At 40.4% G+C, this 18,372-nt stretch overlaps 3 protein-coding genes across 3 annotated transcripts in view; all 3 read right to left on the minus strand.

The window, feature by feature from the left end:
- Positions 1 to 18,372, minus strand: part of LOC113013880 (uncharacterized) — a 117,744-nt gene that overhangs the window by 74,757 nt on the left and 24,615 nt on the right. The window lies entirely within an intron of this gene.
- Positions 1,234 to 3,183, minus strand: LOC145423146 (uncharacterized). The gene is made up of 2 exons (XM_080295339.1): positions 2,689 to 3,183; positions 1,234 to 1,800 (listed from the first exon to the last, which is right to left on the minus strand). Exons 1-2 carry the CDS (start codon positions 2,946 to 2,948, stop codon positions 1,530 to 1,532), a joined length of 531 nt encoding a protein of 176 aa, XP_080151465.1. The 5' UTR covers positions 2,949 to 3,183; the 3' UTR covers positions 1,234 to 1,529.
- LOC145423143 (uncharacterized) lies at positions 6,376 to 7,647 on the minus strand. Its single transcript, XM_080295335.1, has one exon. The coding sequence runs from the start codon at positions 7,192 to 7,194 to the stop codon at positions 6,400 to 6,402; it is 795 nt and encodes a 264-aa protein (XP_080151461.1). The 5' UTR covers positions 7,195 to 7,647; the 3' UTR covers positions 6,376 to 6,399.

Genomic DNA, 18,372 nt, shown 5'->3' on the forward strand with positions numbered 1-18,372 from the left:
CAAACAACTCGGAGCTGTACAACACCAGCTGCTTTCAGTACCGAGACAGGAATAAAAAGGACCGAGCTAGGAGGAAGATATGTGAAGAGATCGGGCAACCTGGTAAGTTCATTCATTTCTCTTTTGAAAGTTTTCACTGACCCGGGAAGCCGCACAAAAGCTAGCAAGCCACCGCTATTTTCCCACTGACGTACAAATACCGTTCTGCTTTTATGCATGTTGTCATTTAGGAATATATTTTATTGTTTATTAATAAACAGCACACAGTGGTCCCGCTGTTCATCCGTCACTGCTTTGCTTTTTCGCTGATTTTTTATTGCACAGTACAGCATTGCATTCTGCAGCCTGATTGACAAATCTCCTGCGCTTGCCAAATTTATCACGTTTGGTTTTGATAACCATCGCGTCCAATAGAAAAAACAGCACAAAAACACCCATAACTATGAGCCTCATTCGGAAATAGACACCTGCACCGTGAGGGAAAAAGGCGCACGAAAGTGGCGGGCAGATGAAGACAAACCGCGGCATAATAATACTTTTACGTTTTGCAATCTACAAAGGTTTGCACTTTGAGAATCAATTGTGAGAACTGTGACCAGGGGCTAGTTATTCTGAGAACCCCTGCAATAAATGAGGGACCACTGTCTACTCTACGATTATTATATCCAACCTGTTAACATTTAATACTGTATTGATAGAACCAACTGATTCTGCAGCAGAGCATCCCCAGTCCCTGAGCTCCTGCTGCTGCACCCACAGATATGTACAGCAAGCACTGATACCTTTTTAGTCGGTGGGATTCCCTTGTGATCACCTTTACTAAATATCTACAACCAATCTGATTATATCCTGTTATTGTTTTTGTTTTTTTTTCAATGTTGAAATTAAAATCTAGTAGCAGCCTTCTCATTTCTTTGTGTTTTGTGCTGTTTTACAGGCCCACAGAGGAGGACGGCTCCGAGGCAGATGAGGGACGGTCCATCGGCGGTGGAGCTGGCCATCCTGGAGTCCCTGAAGAGGCCACACCAGTCTCCAATGGAGCATTTCCTCCTCAGCCTTGTTCCTGCTCTGGAGAGCAGCTGGTCCTTTTTATTCCTGTCTCTCTGTAAATTCTTATATTTTATATATTTATGTTTAATGTTTTTCTGTTTGAGACTTTTAATATTATTTCAAATAAATGTTTATAATGACTAATGTCTCAGTTCTACTACACAGCAAATGTTGGCACACAACTTGACACATGTAGAATTTATTTCATATTATACTAATGACAAAATATACTGATACAGTGGGATGCAGAAGTTTGGGCAACCTTGTTAATAGACATTATTTTCCTGTATAAATCGTTGGTTGTTACAATAAAAAATGTCAGTTAAATATCATACAGGAGACACACACAGTGATATTTGAGAAGTGAAAAGAAGTTTACTGGATTTACAGAAAGTGTGCAATAATTGTTTAAACAAAATCAAGCAGGTGCATCAATTTGGGCACCACAAAAAAGAAATGAAATGAATATTTAGTGTATATCAATGTGTGTGTCTCCTATATGATATATGGGGTGCCTTTGTCTGGATGTGCTTCCCATCCAGAGCTGCACAGCACAGAGGAAAGTTCCAGCGCTCCTGGAATCCCTCTGTGATGGACCGCCAGTCTCCAGGTGAAGGCACAGCCATGAAGTCGTCCACTAGACAGTCCCAGATGGACGTCGCTGCCTGGGGGGTGATCTGGCTCACCGTGGACACACCGACTCTGAAACTGAACGCGATGGTCCTGAAGGAGTCCCCGGTGACAAGGAACCTGGACAAAATTGTTCAAAATCAGTATTATGTGTACTGCAGTTACAAAATACATTATTCAAATTCCAAAATACTTTTGTGATGTCAGATATAAATCACAAAACTTAAATCTTACATAAAACATTTTGTAATTATAAGGATAATTACAAAATGTATATTAGATAATATCTAAAACAGTTGTGTTTTGTTTTAACTTTAACATATCATAATTTGATTGGTAGCAACTTTCACAACTACAGTGAGCCAATCACTCATAATTCCTAAACATGTCAATCAGGTAGGAATGAAGTAAGACATTAATAGAAATAAAGAGTTGTGTGTTGACATGTAGCCCTTTCCTTGCTTAAATCATTAATATTTTTGAAAAATTAATCTGTGATATGACAGCTTATCAAGATAGAACCATGTAACTAGAGATGAACCAAACTGTTCACAGTTTTATCTAACTCTGTTTTAATAAAGGCTGTGACCCCTGCTATAGAGTCTGACAGCTGCAGGGATTATATACAAATATTCAACTATCCCAGAATTAAACCAGGTCTAAATAAAAAGGAGTGAGTATCACTACAAAGGTTAACTCAGTGGTCCTAATGCTACAGTTTGATATCAGCAAACACCGAGCGCATACATTGATGTGACACCACAGCCATGCTATCATGCAAACACTGATAACAGCATAAATCGAATTAAATCGGGACTTGATGAGAGCTTCTGAGTATCACTAGAAATATTATAAAGAGTCGTCTCTGTACCACAGTTTGCTTTCAGTAAACACCGACAGCATTCACTGTTAGCATAGCACATCCATGTTAGCAGTGTATAACTGGATGGATTAGCATATTAGCACAGATATCAATAAAGGACTACCGTATTAAATAGTTTTACTAACCTCAGGCAGACGGACAGGCGCTCTGCAGGTGGGATTGAGCGTCTGTAGTTGGTGTTTAAGCGGGCGATGCTGGGACCGACGAGGGAAAGCAGGTCCTCAAACTGGCCGACGGTGATAGCGCTGGAATCGGCCGTCATCCAGGCGCAGCTCCTGGAGCAAGTGGTGAAACTCACCAAACTGCTCATGCCTCTGGAGGACCTGATGGACCCAGGTACGGCGAGGACGTCTTTTACGCCGCTGCTCTGCTCTCCACAGTACATAGAGAAGGGAGACTCTCTCTTCAAGCGCTAGCTCGATAGCTGCCATCTTGCAAAGATACCAGTCTGGCACAACTCCCTCCCACATTCCTCCCACATTTCCGGTTCACGCGCGTCAAAATATCATATTTTGAGGCGCGATGGATTTTTCTTGGACACGCGTTGAGACGCGAATGTACACGCGTCAAATTAGGGGCGTTTGGGGCGTTTTATTCGCGTCCATCGCGTTCGGTGTGAACACACCGTTAGAGTTACAAAGCGTTGTTTGAGGTCAAGTCAAGGCAGTTTTTGCTTCGCTCTACTCAGTTATGGTGCATTAGAAGTCAAATATCTTTAATAATTCATATTTTAATGATAAATTGTTAACACTTGAAGATTCCCCCATCTCTTCTGAACAAAACGGTGTAAGAATGACCGTTCTAGCCCCTACGGTTAGGAAATTATTACCATTTGTTTGAGGGGAATCCTCACTATGTGAAATAAACTGAAAGAAGCAGGTCTTACTTACTTCTCTCTCCCTGTGTGTATGTGAGTGAGTGTGCGTGTGTGTGTGTGACAGAGAGAGAGACAGAGAGAGAGAGAGAGAAAGCCTTTTAATGGGATGATCTCATTGTAAGATTCAAATTCAATATATTTTAGACTGGTTGACTGAATTGGATCTTGTGTGTGTGTCTCTCTGTGCATGTGTGTTTCCTTATGTGTACATATTTGTGATTGTGTGGCTGTTATATATTTTTTGTCTGATTTTTTTCATTTAACAAGTATATTTGAGGGACCCTCAGCATGTTCAGCATTTTTTCAGCTGTCCATTTTGCTTTTCCAATTTTTCTGTTTAACTTATTACTATTGTGCTAAATCAAACTATTTCTGCTATTTTATAAGATTTGTGCTTAATATACTATTTCTGCTTTTAATAGGATTTGTGCTTAATATAGTATTTCTGCTTTTTATAGGATTTGTGCTTAATATAGTATTTTTGCTTTTTATAGGATTTGTGCTTAATATAGTATTTTTGCTTTTTATAGGATTTGTGCTTAATATAGTATTTCTGCTAAATGTAGTATTTATGCTTAATCATACTATTTCTATATATTTCTGCCAGGTCCCCAGGCATCCAATCCTCTGTGAGGATTGAGACATTCAAATATACATATCAGGGCCTGCAGGGCTTCCCAGCCAGCCAATCATATCTGAGGTCTTCCGTTTCCTCTCTCGTCATATCTCAGCGACGGTTGTACAAAGAGCAATGAAAATCGCAGTCAAAGTACACCAAAGTCCGCTGATTCAGCCAGTAGAAGAATTATGCTTCTAGTCCACCTAGTTTTTGAGTTACACAACGTTTTGTAACTCCAAAAAACTGCGTTTTTTGCCTCTCACCGCGATCTAATTCTGACTCCTCATCACCCTGTTTCTCAAAGCGGCTGCTCTCTTTCCCAGTGGCGCAGTTGGTAATGACACGGGTCTGCAAGCCAAGACCGTGGGTTCGATTCCACCTTGGTCAACATGTTTTTTTCCCTACAAATTAATATACTGTCACAGACCAGTAATTCATATTCATCATTTATTACAATTCTGCAAACTTTTATGATTTTAACAGCTTTTCTAATATGGACCTCATATTCTTGTTAACACTCCATGGCACAAATGCTCTTACTCTTACTAAGATGTACTTTTACTACATCTTAGTACTTCTGCTCAATCATAGTATTTCTGCTAAATCATAGTATTTCTGGTACTTTTTGGTACTTGTGCTAAATACAGTATTTCTGCTAAATCATACTATTTCTGCTATTTTATAGGATTTGAGGTAAATATAGTACTTCTGCCAAAACATAGTATTTCTGCCAAATACAGTATTTCTAATAATTATAGTTTGTCTACCAAATCATAGTACAGTATTTCTGCTTTTTATAGGATTTGTGCTTAATATAGTATTTCTGCTTTTTATAGGATTTGTGCTTAATATAGTATTTCTGCTAAATGTAGTATTTATGCTTAACTCATTCACTGCCATTGACGTCTATAGACATCAATTAAAAGCATACGTTGACTCATGGCTGGCAGTGAATGAGTTAATCATACTATTTCTATATATTTTTGCCAGGTCCCCAGGCAGCCAATCCTCTGTGAGGATTGAGACATTCAAATATACAGATCAGGGCCTGCACAGCTTCCCAGCCAGCCAATCATATCTGAGGTCTTCCGTTTCCTCTCTCGTCATTTGCTCCACTTTTGTTCTGAAACACACAACTTCAGGAGACATTGATGGAGTACCGTTGAGGACCTGGAAAGTGAGGACAAGAATCAAGGAAGTTAGCATGATTATCCACTTGAATGCGTTGAATCTTTCTGACCAGTTGATCACCAAAAGGCAGATCACACGAAGCCCTGTTTAACAGCTCGTTTGGAAGTACTGTTAGTTTTTCAAAGAGCAGCAGGATTGTGGGGTCGCAAATTTTAAAGGCTTTGCAGAATTTCTATAGGCTGGAAAGATGTTGATTCAGGCTTTTGGAACACAATTGAAACCAAAACACAAAATCTACAGGAGATGAGTGAAGTGTGATGCCAACAGTTTTATTGAACATACAAGATTAACAAAGATTTAGAAGAAAGAAAAGCCCACTAGGGTGTTCGCCATAAGTACATGCAGGCCAAACACCAATCAAGATAAATAAAGATGAAGACTCCCGGGACTCTTCTGAGGTCCTTTTACAAAACAACAGCTGGGTATCAACAGGTGTTCACATAACAGTAGTGCAAGCTATGTTAAAAATATGAATAATAAATGACCTAAGTATATGGGTCACAAACAATACGAGAACTTGAATCAACCGCCTAACATTGTCATTCCCTAAAATATTCCCTTTCCATCTACAAAGCACTTCCCATTAATGTCAATCTAGTGTATAAATTCATTTAAAAAAAAAAACAAAATCCCAACAGGAGTTCTGGCAGTGTGCAAGTTAGCGAACAGTGTACAGTTAGTAAACTGTCTCATGCTTTAAACACCTTCAAACTGTGAACTTCAGAGAAAAAACTGATTTCAATAAAGGCTACCGCATGTACACGGGTAGTTTTTTTAAACTGATATTTCCAAGTGTGATTCTGAGAAATAGTTCTTTTATGTCAAGACCCAAAAATATCTCAAGCACTGTTGAGGCCATGCCAAAGAAAATGAAGAAACTTCAGTAAAGACAAAGCCCATAAACAATAAAAAATGATGTCAGAAAATGTGATAAAGGTGCAAACATTTCATGTTGCGAGACAAACACTTTTTCTTGTCCATGTGTGAAAAAAGAAACTGAGCTTCTGAAAACCTTTTCAAAATGAAGTTTTTTTTTCCGAATGCTCATTTTTAAATGATCCAAACACTGTTTATGTGATCTGCCATCACCATTTTCTAAGAATGAAACTTAGCATGTAGGATGGTTTCCGAAATGCATTTTCAACTGTACTAAAGTAATACAGAATGTGGCTTCTCACCTGTGTGAATTCGCATGTGCATATTCAAGTGACTCTTCCTAGTAAATCTTTTCCCACAGGTGCTACAGCAATGTGGCTTATCACCTGTGTGAATTTGCATGTGTCTCTTCAAGTGACTCTTCCTAGTAAATCTTTTCCCACAGGTGCTACAGCAATGTGGCTTATCACCTGTGTGAATTTGCATGTGCATATTCAACTCACTCTTGCTAGTAAATCTTTTCCCACAGGTGCTACAGCAATGTGGCTTCTCGCCTGTGTGAATTCGCATGTGTGTTTTCAAATTTGATTTTACATGAAATCTTTTCCCACAACTACTACAGCAATGTGGCTTCTCGCCTGTGTGAATTCGCATGTGCATATTCAAATGACCCTTCACAGTAAATCTTTTCCCACAGGTGCTACAGCAATGTGGCTTCTCGCCTGTGTGAATTCGCATGTGTGTTTTCAAATTTGATTTTACAAGAAATCTTTTCCCACAGGTGCTACAGCAATGTGGTTTCTCACCAGTGTGACTTCGCATGTGTTTAGTTAAGTCTGACTTCCAAATAAATCTTTTCCCACAGGTTCTACATAACTTAGCTGTCTTGGAATTTTGAACTGACAAGCCTGATACGATTTGCTCCGACTTATTTCTGTGTGAGTTACCATCCTTGCTTTCATCCTCATCTGTGTCAGAAGAGTTGTGAGAAAGGCACTGGTCACAGCATGGTTCTGATTCACTGTGGTCACTTTTTTCACGAGATGGAAAATTTGCAGTCTCCTGCATTAGTACAAGCGGTTTTTCCTCTTCAGTGGTACTGAGTTCCTCCTGTTCCCCTTTAATCTGTGAAGGATCCTCCTGGCCTAAACTGGAGTTCTTCTCCTGGTTACAGACCTGCTGATTTGTGAGCCCCTCCACATCCTTACAGTCATGTTGTGGAAAATCTGAAGGGACAGATCAAAAAGCATACATTTTTTGCCTTAACCATTAGCAAATCTCCACATGGTAAGCATGTTGCTTAGATATACCAATGAAAATCATGTTGTGGGGAGAAACAGTTTTGCTGACTCAGTGAAAACCATTTTGGCTGCTCATTTACAAACTCTACAAATAATATAAACAGACCATCTACGATGAGAAAATAAAGACGATATATAATCAAACAAAACAAAGTCGTATCCCTGAAAATTTTTAATCAAAGTGCACAAAACATTTAAAAGTTTATTTAAAATTAGTTAAAAACTTTACAGGACACTCACTGCAGTATTTTTTTGTTTATTTTTTAGATTAACCATTCATTGCCTGAAAGTTGGGGAGAATGGCAGGTAGAACCTTCACCTTTCAGGCCCCTCTTCTGTGAAAACAGCTGCCAATTTGGATTCGGAAGACAGATACCCTCTCTACTTTTAAGATTAGGCTTAGGTCAGTACTGTTGGGGCAGTTAGCATTCTCTTAAAGTCTCTTTGTATGTTTTCCTGTCTGGTGGCCTCTTGTTGGTTTACATTATGGTTAACACTAGAAATACTGACTTTTTTCTTGGTGCAAGTCCCTACCACTAGATTTACTAACCCTGTGCAAATTTGCGTAAATTCCCTGAACCTAACACCTACTAGCACCCCCAATATATATATATTAGGGGTGCAACGATACACAAAATTCACGGTTGGGTTCGGTTCGATACTTTGGTGTCACGGTTCGATATTTTTTCGATACAAAAAAAATGTTCATGCCTTTTTAATTTGTCATTTATTAAAATTATAAATATATATTTTAACTCAAAAGTACAGTTTTTAAATTTAACCCTAACCCTAACCCTTGTGCGCGTTTTTTATTTTGACAGCGAATGCGCACCTGCGGACCACTTATGTGCAGCCCTGGTTATATAGCTCGTCATATTGCAGCCACAGAAATTATTTTGCCCATGAAACCATAAAGCTGCACTTTCTTTTTGCCTTATAGTCTGATTTGTCATAACTTCTCCGTTTTGTGGTAAGCTTTTATTTGGCTGTCACTTCTTCACCCTGACCTGTCTTATTTGGCTCAGCAGAACTGAAATGCTTTTACACGCGCACTCACATAAGCTCAGCGATTCTCTGCGCGATCAACCTCTCACATGTTTAAGCTGCGGGAGATTTCACTTGTCATGTTTGCATAGTAAGCTAACGATTAATAAGACGATGTCAGAGGAATTGGTGAGGAATCACTCATCTTTGGAAAAGAGAGTTTATTACAGAGAAATGGCTCTTTCCAAAATAAAAGCTATACTATCCGCTTCTTCTGGGCTATATTCTCAGCAGCATAAGGAGAATCATGTGCTAACAGCTGTCTAAATGACTCGGCTAAAGTTAGTAGCATGCTTGTTGTTTTTGTCTTTGCACTAGGATGATGTCGGTGTAAATGTGCAGTCATATTCGTTGTGTTCCCACTAGTGCTTTCAGGTTAATCTTGTTAAAATGACCTTAACGCCACAACACAGCAAATCTCCGTTAACGAGCTACCGCCGATCGCTCCGTGCATGGGGCTAGACGGCCAACACGTTAACGAGCTAACTGCGCTAACACACTAGTTCACACCAATGTAATTGAGCATTGCATGGCACATCCAACATACTGTTTTACTTTAGTCCATGACTCGCTTACCTTCAGGGTCATACGTCACATGAAAACCAAAATAATTCCAAACGCCAGATCTGAATGAGGGTCAATTTGCCTGTTGCAAGGAGAGCTTAACTTCTGTCTCGCTAGCTTGCCCTGTGCTCTTCCTTCTGACTATGCTGTCTGTGTGGAGCGCTCAGTGGATCTGCGCTCGACAGTGCAGCCTAGGCGGAGTAGTCGAACACAGATTCACTGAGCGCTCCACACAGACAGCATCGTCAGAAGGAAAATTGATAAAATAAATTACAAATGTTGTATTGTTCGATACATATGCGTACCGAACCGAAAGCACTGTATCGAACGGTTCAATATCGATACAAATATCGTTGCACCCCTAATATATATATATATACAGTGGGGCAAAAAAGTATTTAGTCAGCCACCGATTGTGCAAGTTCCCCCACTTAAAATGATGACAGAGGTCAGTAATTTGCACCAGAGGTACACTTCAACTGTGAGAGACAGAATGTGAAAAAAAAAATCCATGAATCCACATGGTAGGATTTGTAAAGAATTTATTCGTAAATTAGGGTGGAAAATAAGTATTTGGTCAATAACAAAAATACAACTCAATACTTTGTAACATAACCTTTGTTGGCAATAACAGAGGTCAAACGTTTACTACACGTCTTTACCAGGTTTGCACACACAGTAGCTGGTATCTTGGCCCTTTCCTCCATGCAGATCTTCTCGAGAGCAGTGATGTTTTGGGGCTGTCGCCGAGCAACACGGACTTTCAACTCCCGCCACAGATTTTCTATGGGGTTGAGGTCTGGAGACTGGCTAGGCCACTCATGGACTTTCAAATGCTTCTTACGGAGCCACTCCTTTGTTGCCCGGGCGGTGTGTTTTGGATCATTGTCATGTTGGAAGACCCAGCCTCGTTTCATCTTCAAAGTTCTCACTGATGGAAGGAGGTTTTGGCTCAAAATCTCACGATACATGGCCCCATTCATTCTGTCCTTAACACGGATCAGTCGTCCTGTCCCCTTGGCAGAAAAACAGCCCCATAGCATGATGTTTCCACCCCCATGCTTCACAGTAGGTATGGTGTTCTTGGGATGCAACTCAGTATTCTTCTTCCTCCAAACACGACGAGTTGAGTTTATACCAAAAAGTTCTACTTTGGTTTCATCTGGCCACATGACATTCTCCCAATCCTCTGCTGTATCATTCATGTGCTCTCTGGCAAATTTCAGACGGGCCTGGACATGCACTGGCTTCAGCAGCGGAACACGTCTGGCACTGCAGGATTTGATTCCCTGCCGTTGTAGTGTGTTACTGATGGTGACCTTTGTTACTTTGGTCCCAGCTCTCTGCAGGTCATTCACCAGGTCTCCCCGTGTGGTTCTGGGATCTTTGCTCACCGTTCTCATGATCATTTTGACCCCACGGGATGAGATCTTGCGTGGAGCCCCAGATCGAGGGAGATTATCAGTGGTCTTGTATGTCTTCCATTTTCTGATGATTGCTCCCACAGTTGATTTTTTCACACCACGCTGCTTGCCTATTGTAGATTCACTCTTCCCAGTCTGGTGCAGGTCTACAATACTTTTCCTGGTGTCCTTCGAAAGCTCTTTGGTCTTGGCCATGGCGGCGTTTGGAGTCTGACTGTTTGAGGCTGTGGACAGGTGTCTTTTATACAGATGATGAGTTCAAACAGGTGCCATTCATACAGGTAACGAGTGGGGGACAGAAAAGCTTCTTACAGAAGACGTTACAGGTCTGTGAGAGCCAGAGATTTTCCTTGTTTGAGGTGACCAAATACTTATTTTCCCCCCTAATTTACGAATAAATTCTTTACAAATCCTACCATGTGAATTCATGGATTTTTTTTTCACATTCTGTCTCTCACAGTTGAAGTGTACCTCTGGTGCAAATTACTGACCTCTGTCATCATTTTAAGTGGGGGAACTTGCACAGTCGGTGGCTGACTAAATACTTTTTTGCCCCACTGTGTATATATATATATATATATATATGTATATATATATATATATATATATATATTAGGGGTGCAACAATACATGTATCGGTATTGAACCGTTCGATACAGTGCTTTCAGTTCGGTACGCATATGTATCGAACAATACAACATTTGTAATTTATTTTATCAACTTTCCTTCTGACGATGCTGTCTGTGTGGAGCGCTCAGTGGATCTGCGTTCGACTACTCTGCCTAGGCTGCACTGTCGAGCGCAGATCCACTGAGCGCTCAACACAGACAGCATAGTCAGAATGAAGAGCGCAGGGCAAGCTAGCAAGACAGAAGTTAAGCTCTCCTTGCAACATGAACCTCCCCCACCCTCATTCAGATCTGGCGTTTGGAATTATTTTGGTTTTCATGTGACGTATGACCCTGAAGGTAAGCAAGGCAAGGCAAGGCAAGGCAAATTTATTTGTATAGCACAATTCAACAACAAGGTGATTCAAAGTGCTTTACAGAGACATTAGAAACAAAAACAAATAAAAAGCATGATTTAAAATTGATTAAAACAAGCAAACAAACAAACTAACTAAACACACACATTTCACACCTGTTCGCGCGATCTGAACCCTTATCGTAAGGGGAGCTACCAGTCCTTCTGTGGACGAGCTACTTTCTATTTTAAATTCCCTGAATTTAAAGTACTCTCTAGACCCAGTCTAGACCCAGTTGGGGAGCTACCCAGAGCTCTAATCCCACACCTGTTCGCGCGATCTGAACCCTTATCGTAAGGGGAGCTACCAGTCCTTATGTGGACGAGCTACTTTCTGTTTTAAATTCCCCGAATTTAAAATACTCTCTAGACCCAGTCTAGACCCAGCTGGGGAGCTACCCAGAGCTCTAATCCCACTTAACAAACAAACAAACAAACAAAACAGTATATAAAATCAAAACAGATAAAATCAGAACAGTAGATAAAATCAGTAGTTAATGTAAGTTTTGAAATTTAAGCTTAACTAATTAACAAACAAACAAAACAGTATATAAAATCAAGACAGATAAAATCAGAAATAGATAAGATCAGTAGTTAGTGTAAGTTTTGAAATTTAAGCTTAAAAGTGTGGATTTGGTGCTTTATTCAAATGCAGCTGAGAACAGGTGAGTCTTCAACCTGGATTTAAATAAACTGAGTGTTTCAGCTGATCTGAGGCTTTCTGGGAGTTTGTTCCAGATATAAGGAGCATAAAAGCTGAATGCAGCTTCTCCGTGTCTGGTTCTGACTCTGAGAACTGATAAAAGACCGGATCCAGATGACCTGAGGGATCTGGAAGGTTCATACTGGGTTAGGAGGTCACTGATGTATTTTGGTCCTAAACCATTCAGAGCTTTATAGGCCAGCATCAGAACTTTAAAGTCTATCCTCTGACGGACAGGCAGCCAGTGTAAAGACCTCAGAGCTGGACTGATGTGGTCCACTTTTTTGGTCTTAGTGAGGACTCGAGCAGCAGAGTTCTGAATGAGCTGTAGTTGTCTGACTGATTTTTTAGGTAGACCTGTAAAGATGCTGTTACAGTAATCAAGCCTACTAAAGATGAATGCATGGACTAGTTTTTCCAGGTCCTGTTGAGACATCAGATCTTTTATCCTTGAAATATTCTTGAGGTGATAGTAAGCTGATTTTGTTATTGTCTTAATGTGTTTTTCTAAGTTTAGGTCTGCATCCATCACTACACCCAAATTTCTCGCCTGGTCTGTGGTTTTTAGATGTATAGATTGAAGTTCTCTGGTGACCTGTAATCGTTTTTCTTTGGCGCCAAAGACTATTACTTCAGTTTTGTTTTTGTTTAGTTGGAGAAAATTGTGGCACAACCAGTCATTAATTTCCTCAATGCATTTACCAAGAGCCTGTACAGGGCCTCGGTCTCCTGGTGACATTGTGATATATATTTGTGTGTCATCTGCATAGCTGTGGTAGTTTATTTTGTTGTTCTTTATAATCTGTGCCAGTGGGAGCATGTAAATGTTAAACAGAGGGGGTCCCAAGATGGAACCTTGGGGAACTCCACATGTGATACTTGTCTGCTCGGATGTGAAGTTACCTATTGATACAAAGTATTTCCTGTTTTCTACGTATGTTTTGAACCAGTTTAGTACAGTTCCTGAGAGACCTGCCCAGTTCTCCAGTCGTTTGAGTAATATGTTGTGGTCAACTGTATCAAATGCTGCACTGAGATCCAGCAAAACTAGGACTGACATTTTTCTACTGTCTGTGTTCAGACATATGTCATTAAACACTTTTGTCAGAGCGGTTTCAGTGCTGTGGTTCTGTCTAAAACCTGACTGGAAGGCATCGTAGCAGTTATTCTGTTTTAAGAAGTAATTGAGCTGTTGAGAAACTGCTTTTTCAATGATCTTACTTAAAAATGGGAGATTTGAGATCGGCCTGTAGTTTTTCATTTGTGTCTTGTCAAGATTGTCCTTTTTCAGTATAGGTTTGATTACAGCAGTTTTTAGTGGTTCTGGAAACACACCTGACATTAAGGAAAAGTTGACGATCTGTAACAGGTCTGACTCTAAAGTCTTTGAGACCTTTTTGAAAAAACTTGTTGGCAGGACATCTAAACAGCAAGAGGAGGAGTTCAGTTGACCTAAGATGTCCTCCAGGTCTTTGCTGTTAATCGGGTGAAACTCTTTGATGGTGTTTAAACAGTTTTTCGGTGGACACAGTACATATCCTGGATCTGCTGTTGGTGTACCAACTGCTTGTCTAATCTTTTGGATTTTGTCTGTGAAGAATTTGGCAAAGTCATTGCAGGCCATGGTTGAATGAAGTTCAGCTGCCACTGGCACAGGAGGGTTTGTTAGCCTGTCAACTGTAGAAAATAAGACCCAAGCATTATGGCTGTTTTTAGTGATGATGTCAGAGAAGTAGGACCTTCTTGCACTCCTCAGTTGTAAATTATAATTGTGAAGTTTCTCTTTATAGATGTCATAATGAACCTGGAGGTTTGTTTTTCTCCATCTGCGCTCAGCTTTCCTACACTCTCTTTTTTCATTTTTCACTAGTGTGGAGTTTCTCCATGGAGACTTTTTCCTTCCAGAGATAACCTTCACCTTAATGGGGGCAATAGTATCCATTACATTTAACATTTTTGCATTGAAGCTATTGACGAGCTCATTGACTGAACCTTTGGACAGGTCAGGTGTTAATGGGAAGACCTGGTTAAAGATCTCACTACTGTCTTCAGTTATACACCGTTTTGTGATCACTGCTGTTGATATATTTGTGTGGGCTGAGATTTTACTTTCAAAGAAAACACAGTAATGATCAGATAAGCCCACATCAGACACAGTAATGTTTGAAATGCTCAGGCTCTTGGGGATCAGTAGGTCAAGAGTGTGTCCTCTATTATGTGTGGCCTCTGTTACATGCTGAGTCAGCCCAAAGTTGCCCAGAGTGTTACTCAGGTCTTTAGTCCCTTTGTCCTGAGGGTTGTCCACATGGATGTTAAAATCCCCAACAATAATTACACAGTCGAAATCAACACAGATCAGACAGCAGTTCACTGAGGTCATTAAAAAAGTCTGTGCAGTATTTGGGAGGCCTGTAAACATTAAGAAACACAACTTTTGACGGGGCCTTCAGCTGTAAAGCCACATATTCAAAAGACTGAAAACTTCCAGGAGATAGCTGCTTACATTGAAATGATTCATTAAATAAGACAGCAACCCCTCCTCCTCTCCTGCTCACCCTGGTCTCACTGATAAAACTGTAGTTAGGAGGGGTCGTCTCGATGAGAACAGCTCCACTAAGCGAGTCATGGACTAAAGTAAAACAGTATGTTGGATGTGCCATGCAATGCTCAATTACATGGGTGGGAACTAGTGTGTTAGCGCAGTTAGCTCGTTAACGTGTTGGCCGTCTAGCCCCATGCACGGGGCGATCGGTGGTAGCTCGTTAACGGAGATTTGCCGTGTTGTGGCGTTAAGGTCATTTCAACGAGATTAACCTGAAAGCACTAGTGGGAACACAACGACTATGACTGCACATTTACGCCGACATCATCCTAGTGCAAAGACAAAAACAACAAGCATGCTACTAACTATAGCCGAGTCATTTAGACAGCTGTTAGCACATGATTCTCCTTATGGGGACCTGATATGTTTAATATGCTGCTGAGAATATAGCCCAGAAGAAGCGGATAGTATAGCTTTTATTTTGGAAAGAGACATTTCTCTGTAATAAACTCTCTTTTCCAAAGATGAGTGATTCCTCAATCAGATACAGGGCTCGCAAAATCGCTAGCCCGACGTCCTGGGGCTAGCAATTTTTTCAGTCGGGCTACCAAAATCTATCTCTTCCCTGCCCGTCGGGCTATTGTAGGAAGGAAAAATATATGTCAATGCTTTTGCATTCTTTCAGAAATGTAGCTGGGTAATTATGTCATTGGCATCGGTGAGCCACTGTCAATATGTGACATATTGAAATCCCGTTTGAATTTGCGCTTGTTTTTTTGCTTTCACTTTGCAATCGTGCAAACTGTGTATAGAGAGCGACAGCACTGATCTGTGAGTGATGATAATTTGCGCACCAATTCCTCTGACATCGTCTTATTAATCGTTAGCTTACTATGCAAACATGACAAGTGAAATCTCCCGCAGCTTAAACATGTGAGAGGTTGATCGCGCAGAGAATCGCTGAGCTTATGTGAGTGCGTGTGTAAAAGCAGCAGGATATATATTTGACTACGATGACCTGGGTGACTGAGAACCTTCACAGACAGATATATATTTTAGTTCTGCTGAGCCAAATAAGACAGGTCAGGGTGAAGAAGTGACAGCCAAAGAAAAGCTTACCACAAAACGGAGAAGTTATGACAAATCAGACTATAAGGCAAAAAGAAAGTGCAGCTTTATGGTTTCATGGACAAAATAATTTCTGTGGCTGCAATATGACAAGCTAAATAACCAGGGCTGCACATAAGTGGTCCGCAGGTGCGCATTCGCTGTCAAAATAAAAAACACGCACAAGGGTTAGGGTTAAATTTAAAAACTGTACTTTTGAGTTAAAATATATATTTATAATTTTAATAAATGACAAATTAAAAAGGCATGAACTTTTTTTTTGTATCGAAAAAATATCGAACCGTGACACCAAAGTATCGAACCGAACCCAACCGTGAATTTTGTGTATCGTTGCACCCCTAATATATATATATATATATATATATATATATATATATATATATATACACACACACACACACATTTATACACAGGTCACGGTGATAATTGAACAAAAAGCACAAAGATCAGATGTTGACTGGATTTGTTTTTGCTCCATCTCCTCCTTAAATATGTTTTTAACATTAGCAGGGCTCTAGAGTGCGACCAATTTGGTCGCAAATGCGACCAAATTTTTCAGTGGTGCGACTAAAAATAAATATTTGGTCGCACAGGTGCGACCAACTGTTCCGGTAACAAAAAAAAAATCTCTGTAACTCTCCGTGTGGTCAACAACAGACACACATTATGCCCCTATCGTGGACTAAACCAATCAGAGATAGTCAGGGGCGGGACCTCTCTGATTGGCCGTGGTCCAGTTGAAAGTGCAGGTGGAAGAGAGAGGTGAGTAGCTTGAATAAAGCGATATCAATTCATTAACGGATTCCACACAAAGACCTAAACACGGAGCGGACCCAACACATCAGAATCAGCTTCGTCTTTCTCGGCTTTCTCACCCGACGGCCTGAACACGGACACGCTGTCGGAGCTTAGCGATTCTTCGGGTCCGCACTGTGTTTACGTCTTTTTGCGCTGATTCTGAGCTGCAGGTTTTGCCTCTCTCCAACCAAAATTCACCGAGCCTGCAGCAAAAGAAGCAGCAAACTGCGCTTCACATTTGATCAATGTCGTCATGAATTCCCTCTGACTTTTGCTGTTTTGCTTCCACCACGATAAAAATCACACTTCCTGCACAGCTCTCTCTCTCTCTCTGTACTTCAGGAACAGTTTCCCGTCTCAAATCTGTTTTCTGCATTATTCATTCGCTTATTACCCACCAGTCTAGCGTTGTTTACAGCGCTTTTTCTTTTTTTCACTTAAATGACCTCGGACAAGAAAGCCTAATTTCTGCTGTTCAATACTGAAGAAATTTAAATTTCTTAAAATTATGCAAAATTGCAGAATATTTTTAAGGTTATCTGCTATAAAAAGCCAGACCAGGAAAATCTCCTTCATGTTTTCCTGTGTTTTATTCTCAGTTACTTTCACACAAAGGCATCTGCTGTGATTTTCACAATTCTGATGAAGTCTCATGTGTATCAGTACTGATAAATGATCAGAATTATAATATTTCTGACTGTCTGAGGCTAAATTGAATCAAATCAGGACTTTGAGAACCGGAATTGAATGGATTATAGAAATCAGTGATGATACTCAGCCCTAGTGAGCAGCCTAGGCCTGAGAGAAGTGGATGTACTGTAGCTGTGGGTAATAAGAAAAGATGAAAAGAACTATTGATAACTTTTTTGTTAAGGCCTGATCTGTCTGAAATTCATAGCCAGTGCTCTGACACGGTGCCATCAATATTTGAATGCTGAAAAAGCACAGTGTATCCAGAAAACACATTATATGCTGCAGTAAATGCACTGCCCAAGTGTCCCCTCTCCCCACGGCCTTTCAGCAGCAGACAGCAGCAAACAGGTCGTCAGAGGAGGCCAAGATGATGATTAAGTTTTTAACATTTTCTATAATATTGACAAAGCACTTTAAGCACAAGTTTGTTAGTTAATAATTTAGAAATTAATATTGTCTGTATGGACTTCCCCCCCCCAAAGAAAGTGCACATGTAAAACTGCGGTGTTAAGCGATGCGGTTGAAAAATTTGAGTGCGCCTAACTTTTGTGCCGGTACGCCTAAATTTTTAAAGTTAGGCGTACCGGTGCGCCCATGTCAAAAAGTTAGTCTAGAGCCCTGATTAGTTATAATTCAGAATTGGCGACTGAAACAAGTATGGCACATACAAAGGATAGATATATCCTCACTAAACCAAGTCTATGTTGAAACTCCGAGAGGTGACAGTCAGCAGGGGTTATGACAGTTGTGTACCGAGCAGGTCTGTCACACGTGTGTGAAGGTTCTCAGTCATCCAGGTCATCACAGTCTAAGGAGCTTGGAAAGAAAATGTCTGGACTTCTTTATCATCTTCACGGAAACTTAAAGTCCAGACACTTTTCTTTCCAAGCTCCTTAGATGGACTATCAGACACTTTGCTGTGAGACTAGGCTGGGCAGCCATATCCGAAATCATCGAAGCACTTTTACAAACAGGCTCTTTCTTGACAAACCTATAAGATATCTGAAGATTAAACCACTACATTCA

This window comes from Astatotilapia calliptera, chromosome 20 (assembly GCF_964374335.1).
Source record: "Astatotilapia calliptera chromosome 20, fAstCal68.1, whole genome shotgun sequence".
NCBI lineage: Eukaryota > Metazoa > Chordata > Actinopteri > Cichliformes > Cichlidae > Astatotilapia > Astatotilapia calliptera.

What these genes read in the sequence shown, in the direction of transcription:
- LOC145423146 (XM_080295339.1), bottom strand. Translation starts at nt 2,948, where the DNA reads ATGTACTGTGGAGAGCAGAGCAGCGGCGTAAAAGACGTCCTCGCCGTA. An exon ending in CGCCTGTCCGTCTGCCTGAG is followed by an intron (nt 1,801 to 2,688) that starts GTTAGTAAAACT and finishes AATTTTGTCCAG; the next exon opens with GTTCCTTGTCACCGGGGACT.
- LOC145423143 (XM_080295335.1), bottom strand. Translation starts at nt 7,194, where the DNA reads ATGCAGGAGACTGCAAATTTTCCATCTCGTGAAAAAAGTGACCACAGT.